At 40.8% G+C, this 15599-nt stretch overlaps 1 protein-coding gene across 2 annotated transcripts in view; it reads right to left on the reverse strand.

The window, feature by feature from the left end:
• The window catches only part of SRGAP3 (SLIT-ROBO Rho GTPase activating protein 3), a 288364-nt gene that overhangs the window by 72817 nt on the left and 199948 nt on the right, over nucleotides 1-15599 (reverse strand). For both annotated transcript variants that reach the window (XM_044663395.1, XM_044663310.1), the window contains exons 5-9: nucleotides 13534-13719; nucleotides 11273-11401; nucleotides 9908-10129; nucleotides 6662-6763; nucleotides 3079-3276 (exon numbers count right to left, since the gene is read on the reverse strand). In XM_044663395.1, coding sequence (XP_044519330.1) covers nucleotides 3079-3276; nucleotides 6662-6763; nucleotides 9908-10129; nucleotides 11273-11401; nucleotides 13534-13719 — 837 coding nt within the window. The remainder of the gene's footprint in view (nucleotides 1-3078; nucleotides 3277-6661; nucleotides 6764-9907; nucleotides 10130-11272; nucleotides 11402-13533; nucleotides 13720-15599) is intronic.

Genomic DNA, 15599 nt, shown 5'->3' on the forward strand with positions numbered 1-15599 from the left:
CTCATATTCTCATATTGTTCTGTTGATCTCATTAGCCTCCAATCTGTTGTCCCTGGACACAAATTTCAGGACAGGGTTTGGGCACACAAGGAATCCCAGAGACAACAGCCCACTGAAAGCCCTCTTTTGTCAGCTAGAGCTCAATGAAGCAAAGGGTTCCTTCTGTCACAGGATCTAGGCGTGCCTTTTGTGCCAACAGCTATAAAGACAGAAGACTTTCAAGGGAGGGATAGGGAAGATTTTTATCAGTTCTTGCAAATAATAGCTTCCAAACAAGTCTTAGTTATTGGGGGGTGGGGAGCAGGGTGGAGGGTGAGGAAGATGGTGTCCATTCTTCTAAAGACATGCTCAGCAGGCAGACAAGCTTTGATTTTGAGGCAATTTAATAATTTTTTTTTTTACATCTGTGTATAAAGTTCTGCATTTCAAAGTCTTTTTATGCATTTTCTCACTTAGTAATGCTGTGGTGGTTCTTATAGGAGAAGGACTGAAGAACTGTGAATAGAAAATCAGTCTTGAAGCCAGGGTGGCTTGTCCCAACTCTGATATTTATTGGCTGAGTGACCCTGGGCAACTCACTTAACTTCTAAGGCTCTAAAGCAATGGTTCCCAAACTTTTTTTGGCCTACTGCCTCCTTTCCAGAAAAAATATTACTTGGCGCCCCTGGAAATTAAATTTTTTTAAAGTTTTAATAGCAATTAATAGGAAAGATAAATGCACCTGTGGCCATCACTACACCCCTGGATCGCTGCAGCACCCACCAGGGGGCAGTGGTGCCCACTTTGGGAATCACTGCTCTAAAGCATCTAAGCATTTTAACCTGGGGGGTATGTGAACTTTTTTTTTAATTGTTTGACAACAGTATTTCAATATAGCTGGCTTCTTTTCTGTTCCTATACACTTCAGTTTATATATTTTAAAACATGACTCCAAGATGGGGTCATCAGTTTCTCCAGAATGCCAAGGGGAAGGGCATGACACAAAATAGTTCTAAGACTTTAAGTTGCAAAAAAGGGTGCAACCTGAATTGGCAGGAGTTTCCTCATCTGGGAGGAGTTCCTTCTACCAATAAAATCACAATAAAAACTACCAATAAAATCTCCTATTTGAAGAGAAAGATTGTTTCCTGGTATAATAGAGCAACAGCCTCAGAGTTCAGAAGATCTGAGTTCATATCTTGCCTCTGACACTGAGTAACTGTATGGTCCTGGACAGATGGGCTGGTTTACCAATCAGAGTTTTAAAATTTCTAGTTTTATAGAAGTATCTGGGGCACTGACAAGTAAGGTGACTCATCCACAGTCCCAAAGCTACTAATATAAAAAACAATTTCTATTATTACTACAAATCAACAGTTAAAATTCATAAACTGCATTAAGGCGGGCAAGGTGCTTTCCCCCAATAGACCTGTGTAAAAGACAGGACTGGTCTTATATTATTCACATATTTTTCAGATAAGGGAATCCGAGGTTCTAAAAGACTAAACAATTTGCCTAAGGATCACATGGCTGGTAAAAGGCCAAGCTGAGATTTGAAACTAGGGTGTCTGCTTCCCAGCTTGCTCCTTTTACCCACTATCCTCACTGCCTCTCATAGATGCTGGTCTATGCCCTGAAGGCTGGGTCTGTACTAGGCTGATACTCATTTATCTTCACCAGAATTGGTTCATTTGAGAATGTAAATATCCCTGGAAGCTTTGTTTTTCAGTACTTGGGTTCTCAATCAATCTATGGAACCCCAACTCCATCCTAGGACTGCATATGGCTTTCCCAACCTTCATAGGATCAAAGAATCATGAAATTGGGTAGAATTGCAAAGCTAGCAGCAACTTCAGAAATCATCTAGTCCAGCACTCTAATTTTTCAGATGGAGGTCAAAAAGAAAGGCCCAGTATAAGATCCAAAAAGTAAATATGAAAAAAACAAATTGCCATTGCAGATTTCCAAGTGCTGACACATATAGAAGTACTATATATATGTATATATGTATGTATATTGCATATATATATATATACACATCTAAAGAGATAATTAGGGAACAACAAAATTTTTGTTGTTTAGTCATCTTCAGTCATGCCCGACTCTTCTTGCCCCTATTTGGGGTTTTCTTGGCAAAGATACTGAAATGGCTTGCTATTTCCTTCTCCAGCTCATTTTTACAGATGAGGAAATTGAAGCTAATAGGGTTAAATGACTTCCCCAGGGTCACACAGCTACTAAGTGTTTGAGGTTAGATTTGAATTCCTGACTCTAGTCTCAGCACTCTATCTACCACAATACCTAGCTGCCCACTTTAAAATCAATTGGGCAGTAAAGAGTCCCTCTATCAATGATACTGGCCAATTCTGCCTTTTTCTAGGGCTGGCTTATTCTTATTAATTGCCTATGCTAGGATCACAGAATTAATGCCACAAAAAAACCTTCAAGGTCATCTGGTCCAACACCTTCAGTTTATGGATGAGGATAAGAGACCCAAAGAGGCTAAAGTGGTTGACCTCAAATCACACGGAGCCAGGACTCAAACAGAGAACCCCAATTCAGGATTGTTTCCACTGCCCCATGCTGCTTCTCATTACCCAAGAAAAAGAATTTAGGAGGGCACCCCCAAATACCTCAACCAAATGGGATAAAAATAAACTGGATCCTTGTCTGGAGAGCCGGATGGCTGACTGTCAATCCCCTCGGACGAACACATGGACTGTTCTCAAAGTACACAGCCTGGCTTCACCATTCCACATAGCTCGACAGTTCTCTCATGAAACCTGGCACCTGCCAGGATGACTCACACTCATTCCAGGCTGCTCAACAAAATACTTAGAAGTCTTCATGGAATAACTCGTGAGCTGTAATGAATTTTCCAAGTGGCCAGATTGCCTCCACTCTTACCCTTTACTAAAATCTCCATGCTCATTCTCTTCTCTCATTTCAGAAGATCCAGAGGCTGCTGATTCCATGCCACACCTGTGTGCTCTAAGGACCCTCTAAAGGGCAGGCAGAGGGTCCCCACCGGCGCCAGCTGCTCCCCCTCTCCTTCCCCACCTCCTTCTGAGCTCCCTCGAGGCTCGGAACCCTACTCACCGTAAAGTAAAACATTTCGGTCTCCTGCTGGTTGGCTCGCCTCTTCGCAATGTTGATTTTGCTCATGTAAGTCTCAGACGCAGCAGACTTGATTGATTCCGTGGATCGACTGTGTTGGAAGGCATCAGAGACATCAAAGTCCTCCACTGTCAACATATCCTGCAGGGTTTGCATGGTAGCATCCAGGGTTTTACGGACCTGGGAAGAGGAGAAGGAGGGCGAGGAAGAGGGGTATCAGAGTAACAACACTTCCATGGAGTTCTACAGTAACCTTTTCTCTCTCCCACTGTTACTTAATATCATCCTCAGAATGGCTCTAGAAAGAACTGCAGAACCAGAGATTTAAGGCCAGAAGGCCAGAGATTCAGAAGCCATCTAGGTCCAACGCCTTCATTTTCACAGATGAGGAAACAGAGACCCGGGGAGTTTTTATAACTTGCCCAGAGTCACATAGCTAGGAAGCGACAGATTGAGAGTTTGAATTTTATTTTATTTTATTTTATGATTCATTTTGCTGTACCATCTTTTTTAAATTATATTTTTATTTTTATATTTTCCCATAGTTATGTTTCATGTTCTTTCCCTCTCCCCAAGCCCCCAAACCCCCCTTAGCCAACGCACAATTCCACTGAATTTTACATGTATCATTGATTAAGACCTAATTCCATATTATTGATAGTTGGGCTAGAGTTATCATTTAGTGTCTTCATTCCCAATAATATCCCCATCAGCCCATGTGTTCAAGCAGTTGTTTTTTTCTGTGTTTCTCCTCCCACAGTTCTTCCTCTGAATGTGGCTCGTTTTCTTTCTCATAAGTCTGTGGGTTTTAATTTTAAATTAGGTCCAAAGATATTAAGTAATTTTCCCAAAGCTGTATTATCCCCATCTTTCAGGTGAGAAAATTGTAGCACAGAAAAGCCATCTAAACTTGACCAAAGTTACCCAATTGGTTACTAGCAGAACCTGGGTTTCCTGAACTCAGAGTAATTTCTAAGCATAACTTAGAGGGATAGTCTGAAATTTGAAGAACGTGAGTTACTGGAGAAAGAGCCCCTTGGGCTCAAATAGGATAATAGTCTTAAATCTCTTTGATCTGGTCATGCAAGTCCATGGGTTTAATAATTTAATTTAATAATAAATTTTATAATGTTTTCTATTTTTATGTTATATATTTATTATCTTATATATATAAGATAAAATTAATAATTTTATAATAATTCATAATAATTCATAATAAATTATACAAACCAATCAATATTTAATCAATAAACTTTTATTAAGCACCTATTTTGTGCTAGGCACTGTGTTAAGTGGTGAGTATACAAAAGAAGACAAAAGATAGTCCCTGCCCTCAAGGATCTTATAATCTAATGATAAAGAAAAAATGCAAATAAATATATATAAAGCTAGTTATCAACAGGAAAAAATAGGAAACAATTAATGAGGTAAGGCACTAGAATTAAGAGAGGCTGGGAGGGCTTCCTAGAAGAAAGTGAGATTTTATGTGGGATCTAAAGGAAGCCAAGAAGGTACATCAAGATTCAAAGGGAGAGAGACAGTTCCAGATCAAAAGTCAAAAGAGAGGGGAGACCATAAAGAATGTCTAGAGTTGAGAGACAGGACATCTTTGAGGTCAGCATCACTGGGCTGAAGGATACATGTTGGGGAGTAAGGTGTAAAAAGACTAGAAAATTAGGAGCAGGCTAGATTATGAAGGCTTTTAATACCAAAAAGAGCATTTTGCATTTGTTCCTGGAGGCAATAAGCAACTTTTAGCTTTCTACTTTAAGCCTGAGGAAGAGGGTCACAGGGAAAATAATCCAAAAGAATAAATCATCTTATCACCTAATAGAGCAGCTAGGTGGAATAATGGACAGAATGTTGAAGCTGGAGTCAGCAAAATCCAAGTTTGAATCCTGCCTCAAATTCTGTTTAGCTATATGACTCGGCAAAATGCTCAGTTTCAGTTTCCTTGTCTGTAAAATGGGAATTATAAAAGCATCCAGCTTACAGAACTGCTGTAAGGATCAAATGAGATAATCTGTATAAAGTAATTTGCAAAACCTTGAAGTACTAAATAAGTGTTAGCCAATATTATTATTTCCTTTTTATTCAATTATCTTCTCCCTCTGCAAGTTCAGAAAAGAAATATACAGGATGTCCCCAAAGTCTTAGTACAGTATTAAGCTTTAATAGTTTAATTTAATAGTGGTAAGTTATTAAAGCTTATAACTGCTTTAAGTCTGTGGGGACATCCTATATAATTTTTTTTAATCTCTACATTATTCCCACCCAGGTTGGTATTGGCAAAAGCAAGACCCAGCTTAAGGACCTAGAATGACTTCATTGGCTGAAGTTCAAGAAAGGACATTTTAAAAGATGTCAATAATCGTTACACTCCAATCAAGCCTTCAGAAGTTAACAGTTTGGGAAGATGATGTTCCTAGTCTCTACCTGTTCTAAGTTGGGTTGAAGTTTAGAATATAACAAAAATTCACCCTGTCTCATTCCACCTTATCATTTGTTGTTGAGGCAGATAGGCGGTTCACTGGATAGAGAGTCAGGCTTAGAGTCAAGAAATTCATCTTCCTGAAGTCACGTGTGGTCTCAGACACTTACAAGTTGTAGGACCCTGGGCAAGTCCCTTACACCCTACTTGCCTCAGTTTCCTCATCTGTAAGATGAGCTGGAGAAGAAAATGGCAAACTATTCTAGCATCACTGCCAAGAAAACCCCAAATGTGATCACAAAGAGTTAGGCATGACTGAAGATGCTGAATAACATTCAAGATCAATTTCTGCATAGTCACTGGCCTGATCCCACTACTGATTAAAACGCAAATTTCCACCTGCTTTGTTTCTTGCTTGGGCTGGTTTGCTCCTCTTTAGGCACGTTGGTGTCCTCCTGCTCCCAGGAGCTCACCATATAAATTTGGCGTAGACACCCAACCAGCATGATCTCCTGAAGCTTAGAATTCCAAGTCCTATACTCTAGCCACTGTCCTACCTCTGATGGTAAAACTATATGACCTTGGACAAGTTACTGTACCTCTTCTTTGGAGTGTCTCAGTTTCCTCATCTGTAAAATGGTTGGATTAGATGGCCTCTGTGGTCTATATTATAGATCCAGAGCTGGAAGTTGTATCTTTCTACTCTCAAGAGAGTGAAGAGAGTAGAAAGCTACAACTTAGAGCCTTAGAAGAATTAGTCTTGAAGGCCATTTAATCTGAACAAGAATAGGTGGTTTTTTTTTGTTTTAATGGTTGCTTGTTTTAGAGTCCAAGAGCATTTGGGAAAGCTTGAGCTTAATGGTTGGAGGGGAAAGAATATGTGTTTTAAGCAGAAGGGAACTAGTCGTGTGACTGGGAAAATCACTTAACCCTGTTTGCCTCAGTTTCTTTATCTGTAAAATGAGCTGGAGAAAGAAATGAAGAAGAGAAATGAAAACCCTCTAGGGATAATTTTACATCTCTATTCCTGCCCTACATGACACATAGGCACACCTTATCCAAAGTAACATGACACATAGGCACACCTTATCCAAAGTGGAAACAAACATGCCCAAAGGGGAATGGGCTTCTCACCTCTTCATTCTCTATCTTGAGGGTGGCTAGCCGAGACTGGAGCTGGTGGTAGCGCATGAGCAGCTCTGTCTGGACTGGCTGTTGGGCACTCACTTGACACACCTGCAGGAAGAAAACAAAGCAGGTTGAGGAAAGGCTCTCATCTTCCTTCCACCATCCCACCCTCTTTCCCCTACTCAAGGATCAGGAGAACATAAGCCATGACACAGTAAAGGGAGAGCCAATCAGAGGTCTAGAAGATCTAGGTTCAAATCCTGCTTCTGCACCCACTGGTTATTTGACCATTTCAAAACAACCTCTCAGCATCCTTCAGCAACCCTTTTGAACCTTATATTGCAGAACCCATGCTGGAGTGCACTGGTAGAAGGAAATTTCCTCCCCTCAGAAGCCAGTGTCACAGCAAAATCATAGACACAGACCAAAAAAGTCACACCATAGTTCCTTCAGTCTAATCCTCTGCCCCTGATGAGGGGGCAGAAAGCGATGACTTATAAGAGAGTATTATGGTTGACTCACATTCCTCCAGCATGGCCCAGAGATCTTCCTTTTTCATCAGAGCCTCCAGAGCTTAGAGATTTTCCCTTAAATAGTGCGAACCCCTTTTTATGGTCCAGTATCTGCTCCATGGAGCCATTATCAAGCTAAAATGAGATAGTGCTCTGCAAACTTTAAAATCTGCAGAATTTCCATACGTGCCTGTTATTGCTATTATCACATAAGATATCATTACTTCTAATATCATAATACTTATTATATGTAGAATTACTTATAATATGTAACATGTTAGTACTTTATTAAATGAATTTTAGAAATATACCTACTATTAATAATGATCTCATATGCATAAATTTAGGTAAAATTTTCTTGAAATCAATTTATATTTTCAACCTTTCTCAATGCTTGAGGCCACCAGTGCTATAAATGTATTCCCTAGTGTGAAAAACATAATCGCCTTCAATTTTAAAATCAGAGCAATTTAGAGCTGAAAGAGACCTCAGAGACCTCTTAGTCAAAAACTTCACTGATGATGGAACTGAAATCTGGAATAGTCTTGCCCAAGGTCAAGAGCTAGTTGTTGAGAGCCTTAAAGAGGAACCATAGCAGAAAGCAAAGGTATTTAATCTTCTGTGTGTTTCATAACCTCCTCTGATGGTTTGGTAAAGCCCTTTTCAGCATCATGTTTTTAAATGCATAAAATAAAATTCATAGGACTATAAAGGGAAAAAATTCTATTGAGATATAGTTATAAAAAATTTGAAGCTCCTGGAAATCCAAGTTCCGAACCCCTGGTAAAGATTAAAGTGTGCTGGGCTGAAGGTAGGGAGAATTATTCTCCCAGAAGAGTCCTGTGTGACCTTGGGCAAGTCACTTCCTCATTACTGGTTTCAGTTTTCTCATGTGTAGACTGTCTCGCCATCTACTCTGTAATAATATCTTACTTTTGTTTTGCATCTTATGGCATACAAAACATTTTAGGGAAGTCACCTGAGTATCAAGGTCTAAAAGTGCTTAATAAATGTCTGTTGTTGATTGATTGATGATATCCTCCCACCATTGTCAATCATACTGCACAGTTAGCTCTGATAGTATCTGAAGAGAAAGTATGTCCATGATGTGGAAGTGGTAATTTGCTTTCATTTGACCTGTGGTACAGTGGATTTGAAGAAAAAAGAACTTGGGTTCCAGGGTGAGGCTTACGTGACTTGTTTCATTTCTCATTTCCCTTGTCTGTAAAATTTTAAAGACCTTTAATATCCCTTCCAGCTCTAAATTCATCTACTCAGCCCTACTTTCACCATAACTCAGTTCATTCCCTCCATTTTACAACTGAGGCAACTGAGGGATAAATAACTTGCTCAAAGTCACACAACGACTAAGTGGAAGACCCAAGATTTGAATCCAAGTCTCTACTTTAAAATCAGAGTTTTCTCTATCACCACAAACTTCAGAACTTACTTTTTTAACTTGACCACTCTATGATCCTGATTCTAGATCTTAGGTATCCTGACATCAATGTTCTTTCCTCCATACCACACTGATTCTAGGGAAGACCCTGGCTCCAGCATTCCAGGGTTTTTGTGAACATTCTTCTCTAAATTCTGATAACATCCCCTCTTGTCCTTGGGAACAGGTTTCCTGTCTGATAACAAGAGACAAGCTTCAAAGGGCCCAACATGTTGGGTCACTTTTCTTCTCAGAGAAACATCTCATTCACTAAGATAACTTTCTTTTCAATGGCTTGAGATTTATTGGGTTAGCAGCAGTCAACATCTCTTGATTCTGAGAAGTAAGCCCAGCTTTGAAACCTATTCTGCCTGTAGGAACAGATTTCAAGGGCAGGATTCATAATAAAATGACATTGAGCCAAAGGAAGTCATGGTAAAGGTGACAAGGATGGGAAACAACAGTTTCCCAGAAATAGTAGTTCTAATTTCCGAAATGGAAATTCTTTGGAGAATCAACTGGCTATGAAAGAATTTTATGATAATCCCCTCCCTCTAAACTTGTAGGAAGCAGGAAAAGTGGCTCTTGTGTGTCATCCATCCCTTATATACCAATTTCTTTACTGACTTTACCATCACAATGGTAATAGGGAAAGTTCTGGATCTGGAGCCTACAGATCTGGATTAGAATCTTGGTTCTCCTATCCATGCTTGTGTGACCATAGGCAAGCTGGATAATTTCTCTGGTCCTTAATTTCCTCCTCTGTAAAAAAAATGGGGATTAGATCTCTAAGATCCCTTCCAACTCCACAATCTATGATTTACTACTCTGGCTGGGTCAGGAGATTTTATCTATAGCCAAAGTCACTGTATCATGGCAAATTGTGGGATCATAGACTTTGACCTAGAGGGATGTCATCAAGTCTGATCCTTTATTTAACCAGTGAGAAATATTAGATCAACAGGGAGAGGTGAACTGGTAGGTTCACCCCACATGGAGGTCTATAAGTAGAATTTAAATGGATGGCCACTTAGTGGCTATGTTCTAGCAGAGATTCTTTTACCATAGGGATGCTGAGTTCCCATCTAACTCTGAATTTCTTTTATTCTGTGATTTAGTGGCTTGTCCAGTGCCACACAAGGAATTAATAGCAGAGCTCAGAACTAGAATTCCATTCAGTCTCCCAATCCAGTGCTCTTAGATGGATGGAAGAATTCACAGACTGAAGGAGAACAAGGAAAAGAAGTTAAGGGCATGGAACCTTAGTAGTAGATAATAGGAATTCCAGGCCAGATGTCTTACCTCATCCCCCATATGGGGTTGGAACTCAAACTTGAGGGGCGGACAGAAGACCTGGTTACACATGTCCATGACTGTGTGCTTGTCACTCCTTGCATCTAGGTTATCCACTGCATTTTCTATGACATCCAGCCCCTCATGGCGAGAGGTTTCCAGGTTATATTCAGCTGAGAGGTAGGTCCTGAAGGTTCGGGCCAGGCTGGTATGAAAGCCCAGATCACAGCACTTGAGTATGGAGAGGAGTCAAAAACAGAATGGTCAAGGTACAACAGCTGTTTCCACTTCCAATATGATAAATAGCGACCAGAAGATATCCATAAGTAACACTTTCATCTCTAAAGACTCCAGGGAATTTTTGAAACCCACCTCAAATATAAAACCAAAGCCCAGTTCCCAGCCCACTTTTTTAGAGGAGTTCAAGATATCTAAAGCTTAAGTGGTAGGAAGAGGAAGGACAAAACTCCATTTGACTTTTCCTCTTTCTTCTGCAAAAAGGAAAAAAAAACACTTAAAGGGGAGTAAAATATGGAGGATCTGGCCAGAATCTCCATCTCATGAAAGACAAAGGCATATACTTTCCAGGAACCTTCCTCATTTTGGAGTATTCTGGACAAGAAGATTTATCTTCCTTCTCCTCTTTTCAAGGGTAAGGACAATCTATTGCCAAATGAATTGGAACCCAGACATTTTCCATTTTAGTCAGGAATACACCAGAGGTAAGATCTGTTAGTCAAAGGACATTTACTGAGTAATTCAATAATCCAGATGCCAATGTCCAGCACAGTGAGAGGTGAGAACATAAGAAGTTGCTTCTGTTAAACCAGCTCTCAAATGGGATGTTCCTGTCCTTTAATGCCCAGCTTAAGCCCCTTTTCCTCCAGAAAGTCTTCTAGTTGATGCCCACTCCCACTGAACTCTCCCTTCCCTCATTTCTTTGTGGCTTACAATCATTCAAAATTAGTGTTTTGATAGATTATGGCCAATTATCTCCCTGTGCACACTGTACGATTTGACATATTCTGAGAGTAAAAAAAGATTGTCTCTCTACACCTTTTTATGGACCCAGAATTGTGATTCATTGGTAGAGGGTTTCCCAAAGAGGAAACACCACGTCAATACAGAGAGATGTTTTCTTGCAATTTATATTGTTTAGAGGGTTGTGTAGAATATGGTTTAGTGATTTGCCCAGTCACGCAACACTGGAACACGGGCCAAAAACAAATGGCCCTGACCAGTTTTCCTTGAGCATCCCCAGGTTCTTGGGTCTCTCAGAGGGGGTATCAAGAGAGGCCCATCAGGGTCTATCTGACCGGCCAGTTCCAAGCCTCGCTTAGTGCCAAGCAAGAAGGAAAAGAAGTGGATACTTACGTCAATCAGATCAGAGACGTCGTGGATGTAATATTTGCTGATGGCTGCATTGGTGGCCGCGAGGTTCAGCAAATAGTCATTCCGGGCCTTGGTGCACTTCAGTTTATTCTCCGAGTACTTGGCCTGTCTCTGGAGCGGGACAGAAACAGGCCCAGAATCCCAGTGAGCCTGACTTGCTCAAAACTGAGGTTCTGGTTTTTCTCCCAGGTGGCAGACCTGGCTAAGGAATGGCCAGACTCTCCCCAGGTCAGCCCATGCAGAGAGAAGGTGTGATGCCCACTTAAACCTCAAGCCTGATCCCTAAAAGAGCAAAGGGAAAATGTTCTCCCTACTCCAATCCTCAGGCTGCAATTCCTTTAACCTTTCCCTAGAGGCACAACTTCACACATTTTAATTAACTCTGAAGCTCTCCTCTGTCAACTTCTTTTCCCCACTGAAGTTTTTGCATATTATTTTGGAGTTGGAAAATCCAGACCTGGGCAGCTGGTGTTCCTTTGGTCACTCTATACCCTGATCTAAATTCCAGGGAGCTCTGCCTCCCTCATTTCTTCCATTTGCTTCTGGTTGTGTTTCTAAGGCATTAAGGTCTTGTTAAATTTTAATCCCACCTTCCATGGTAGTTAGTATAAGTAGCTCATCTCCATCAGGAATAGGCATGATAGCTCAGGTTTAAATAGCACTGCAGAGTTTACCAAAAATTTTCCTCACAATGACTCTGAGGTAAACAGTGCAAGAATTAAAATATCTATTTTAGTGAAGACGATGAAAAAAATTGGCCGATGCTAGGTCAACTATTCCTTTGCCTCTCCTCATACCTTGTTGTCTTTAATAAACACACATTCTCTTTCCTCATTTGAACCATGATGGAAAAAACACAGTGGCCAGTGGGAAAAGGCTGGACTTCAGTCAGAAAACCAGAGTTCTAGTCCAGACTCTGTTCCATGTAGGCTGTATGACTATAAGTATGCTACTTCTCCTCAGTTAAATCCCAGTTTTCCCATCTATAAAATGGGCTTAATAATGCCTGTACTAACCTACCTCCTGAGCTTGTAGGGAATGAACTTTGTAAATTCTACAGTGCTCTAGAAATGGGAGTTATTATTATCCACTGTCTAAAGGATCCACCGTAGCCATATACTTGAATGATAACTAAATCCTTTCCCTTGCTTAACTTCGTATATCTCAAGTGCAGTATAATCTTAATTGATCAGCACTCAAGTAATCAGAAACTCTCAATTAACTGGAATTTTTGTCTTCCACTTTTTGAAGAAAAGTGAGAAATTATGTGAAAAGAAACTAAAATCTAGGATTTAGGTAAAAATAAAACACATGCATTCTATAAAACCTTCCAGATCTACAGGAATGGTCTCACCAAATACTAAAACTAGGAGGGTCCTTGGAGGAAGGTCCACATCCCACATTTCAGACCTGCAGAAACGAGGGCTCGGAAAGTCAAAGTCACAACACCATCAACAAAAATAACCCTTACCTTCCATCTTAGATTCAATTCTGTGTATTGCTTCCACAGCTAGGCAATAAGAGATGGTCTTGGAACCAAAGTGACTTGCCCAGGGTCGCATGGCTAGGAAGTGCCTGAGGCCAAATTTGAACCCAAGACCTCCATCTCTAGACTTAGCTCTCAATCCACTGAGCCACCTAGCTGCCTTCACATCATAGACATTTAATTAACACTCATTACCTGATTTATTCAGGGCAAAGATTAATTTGTTTTTATCTTTGTAACCCTGAGCCTACCCTCATGCCTTGCTTGCTGCTTGGATGTGTTGATATAGGTGCCAAGAAGTCTAATCATCTCAGTTCTGAGTTAAATGAAAAAGTTCCCCAGTAGGTGTTTCATCTCCAGCCTCCTGCAACCTATTCTGGAGCCCCTTCTACTCCCTTAGCCCTGGTGAATACTCAGTCTCCCCCTGGGTTCCTCTGGTTGTTTCCCCAGGCTACTAACTGGGGTCTGAGACCAGCTGCCCATCTGCTAATAGACCTCATTAGCTCGATCATCCCAGCACTAACTGGAATGTGCTGAATTTGACAGATGCTGTTAGGCTCTCCCTACTCCCTCTGCTGCCTCTGGCTCTGCTTCATGACTAACAAGGGTAGGAGAGCACAGGTATCCTCCCTCTCCCGAAGCTCCACACCCAACTTCCTTCATGCTCTACGAAGAGCAGGAGAGGTGGCTTCCCCTGAAGTATCCCCTTCTGAGGGACTCCCCAAACCACCTGCAGAAGTAATCCCCCACCACCTGCCTTCTCCTTCATCTTCTCCATCTTCTTGACAGAACTCCGGCGTTGGGGCCGGTCCTCGTGCCGGAGCAGATTCATACCAAGGTCCCCCGATTTGTTGAACTGCTTCTCCTCTTGCTTCTCAGCCTCTTTTAACTTGCTCTCAGCACTAAGGCTCTCTGCATGATACATGTGATAGGTTTTCATGACCTAGGACACAGAAATTAGAGAAAGTTGATATCCTACCATTTTCCTTTGAATTTTCATGTCCCTTTCACAAACCAAAGATGTTGTCTAACTTTCCCCCACACAGGTCATGCTCATTCCTACCTCCATTTTATTCTACCCACTTGTAATGCCTTCCTCTACCCCAATCCTTACCCAATTCATTTTCCATTCATCCTTCCAGGCTCAGCTCAAGTAACCCCTCCAGTACACAGATTAGCAGGACCTCATTTTATCGGAACTCAACACACAAATTCAGGTATACATGAATGGACGGCAATTAAAAAAAATAAAGGCAGAAAAATGCTTCAAATTAAAAAATTTAATTACTTGTTAAATCTGCGCCATTTTCCCAAGCAGCATAATGTCTCACAGCAGTTCATCTAATCACACTTATTCTCTCTGAGAAGAGTTGGTGTGAGTCATTACATTATTTTGCACAAAACGTTAGCTCCTGTATCAACTTTGACTGGAGTTTGCACTTGTAACAAGTCATGTCTACATCAGAACAGTACTTCTCTTTGTTTCATTAATGCTGTTTGCTCATTAATAATAGCCCCAAAGTTCCAGAGTGGTGATGCTGGTAGCTCTGATAAGCCAAAGAAAAGTTGTAAAGTACCTACATATGTTCATATAAGAAATACTTCTTAAATAATAAGGTTCACTATTCTGTGTGATTTTGAAGGATGAAGGGTTTTGTAAAGTATTGGTGGTATAAAACGAGGTTCTATTATAATTTCTTCCTATTGCTGATCTCTGCTGTACTTATCGATTACATCTTCTGCTTAAATAAATTATATATCTTATTGTTCTTCCACAGATGCAAGTCATCTTTCTAAAGAGAATGCAAGTTCTGTGAGGGTACCAAGCTTGACACTTTTCTTATGTCTCATCTAGAACCAACCACAGAGCCTATCTTAGTTCCATAGCACCTTCGACAAGCTGTCTAAGCTCTGTCAACTGGTTTCCTTTACTCTAAAATGACACAGTTAGATGAGATGATCCCCTTTGAATTCTAAATCTATGATCCTAGGAAAGTCGTCTTCTGGGACTGCCTCTCAATAAGAGGAACAATTTGAGTGACTGTAGTTGACAATATCCTGGGAGAACCAGATTGAGAAACTGAGAGACCCACTGCTTTTCAGAGACTATGCCAAGTGGTCTCAAGAGTTGTCTGGGGACAAGATGACAATAAATATCCCAAGGCTTGCCTAACCCAACCATCCTACATTTAGAGGTAGACTTGACAACTACATATAGGCTAATTCCTGGAGATTTTGTGGGTGATGATCAGCCAGTTATGTCCTTTTGCCTCTCTATCCCCTAGAGAATTGAGGACCTCCATGAGGATCTTGGGACCCTCACAACAAATCCTGGAGTGTGAGTGAGTCTTTGGCTCTGAAGAAGGCAGGCAAATCGGTGGGGGTAGGCTCTGTACATTCAGCCTCTGGGAACTACAGGTCTGAGAGCCCCCAAAAGGTTAAAGGATGCTAATCTTTGACTCATTCTCCATCTTTTGCCCTCCTCACTTCATCCCATGTCTCATCTTATACTCCTTAGCATGAGCTGCTATCTGCCTGTATCTTTATGCAGTGCTGAAAGTTTGTGTAGGGCCTATTCTACCCCCAATGGAAATACTATAGATGTATTTCCTACCATTCCCAAACACCTCAAATTTAAGAGACCAGAATTAAAGGCTGGGTTGCTCATCCCAGTACATTTAGAGAGAAAAAGGCACATGTGCTGTTCTCCCCTAATACGCTCTGAGTCACATCATCTTCTTTAATCATCTGTCTCTGGGACTTTAAATATTTGGTTTCATGTTGTGTGGAGATGGCAGAAATGTTCTGATCTATTTGAGAATG

This window comes from Gracilinanus agilis, chromosome 1 (genome assembly GCF_016433145.1).
Source record: "Gracilinanus agilis isolate LMUSP501 chromosome 1, AgileGrace, whole genome shotgun sequence".
Taxonomy (NCBI): Eukaryota; Metazoa; Chordata; class Mammalia; order Didelphimorphia; family Didelphidae; genus Gracilinanus; species Gracilinanus agilis.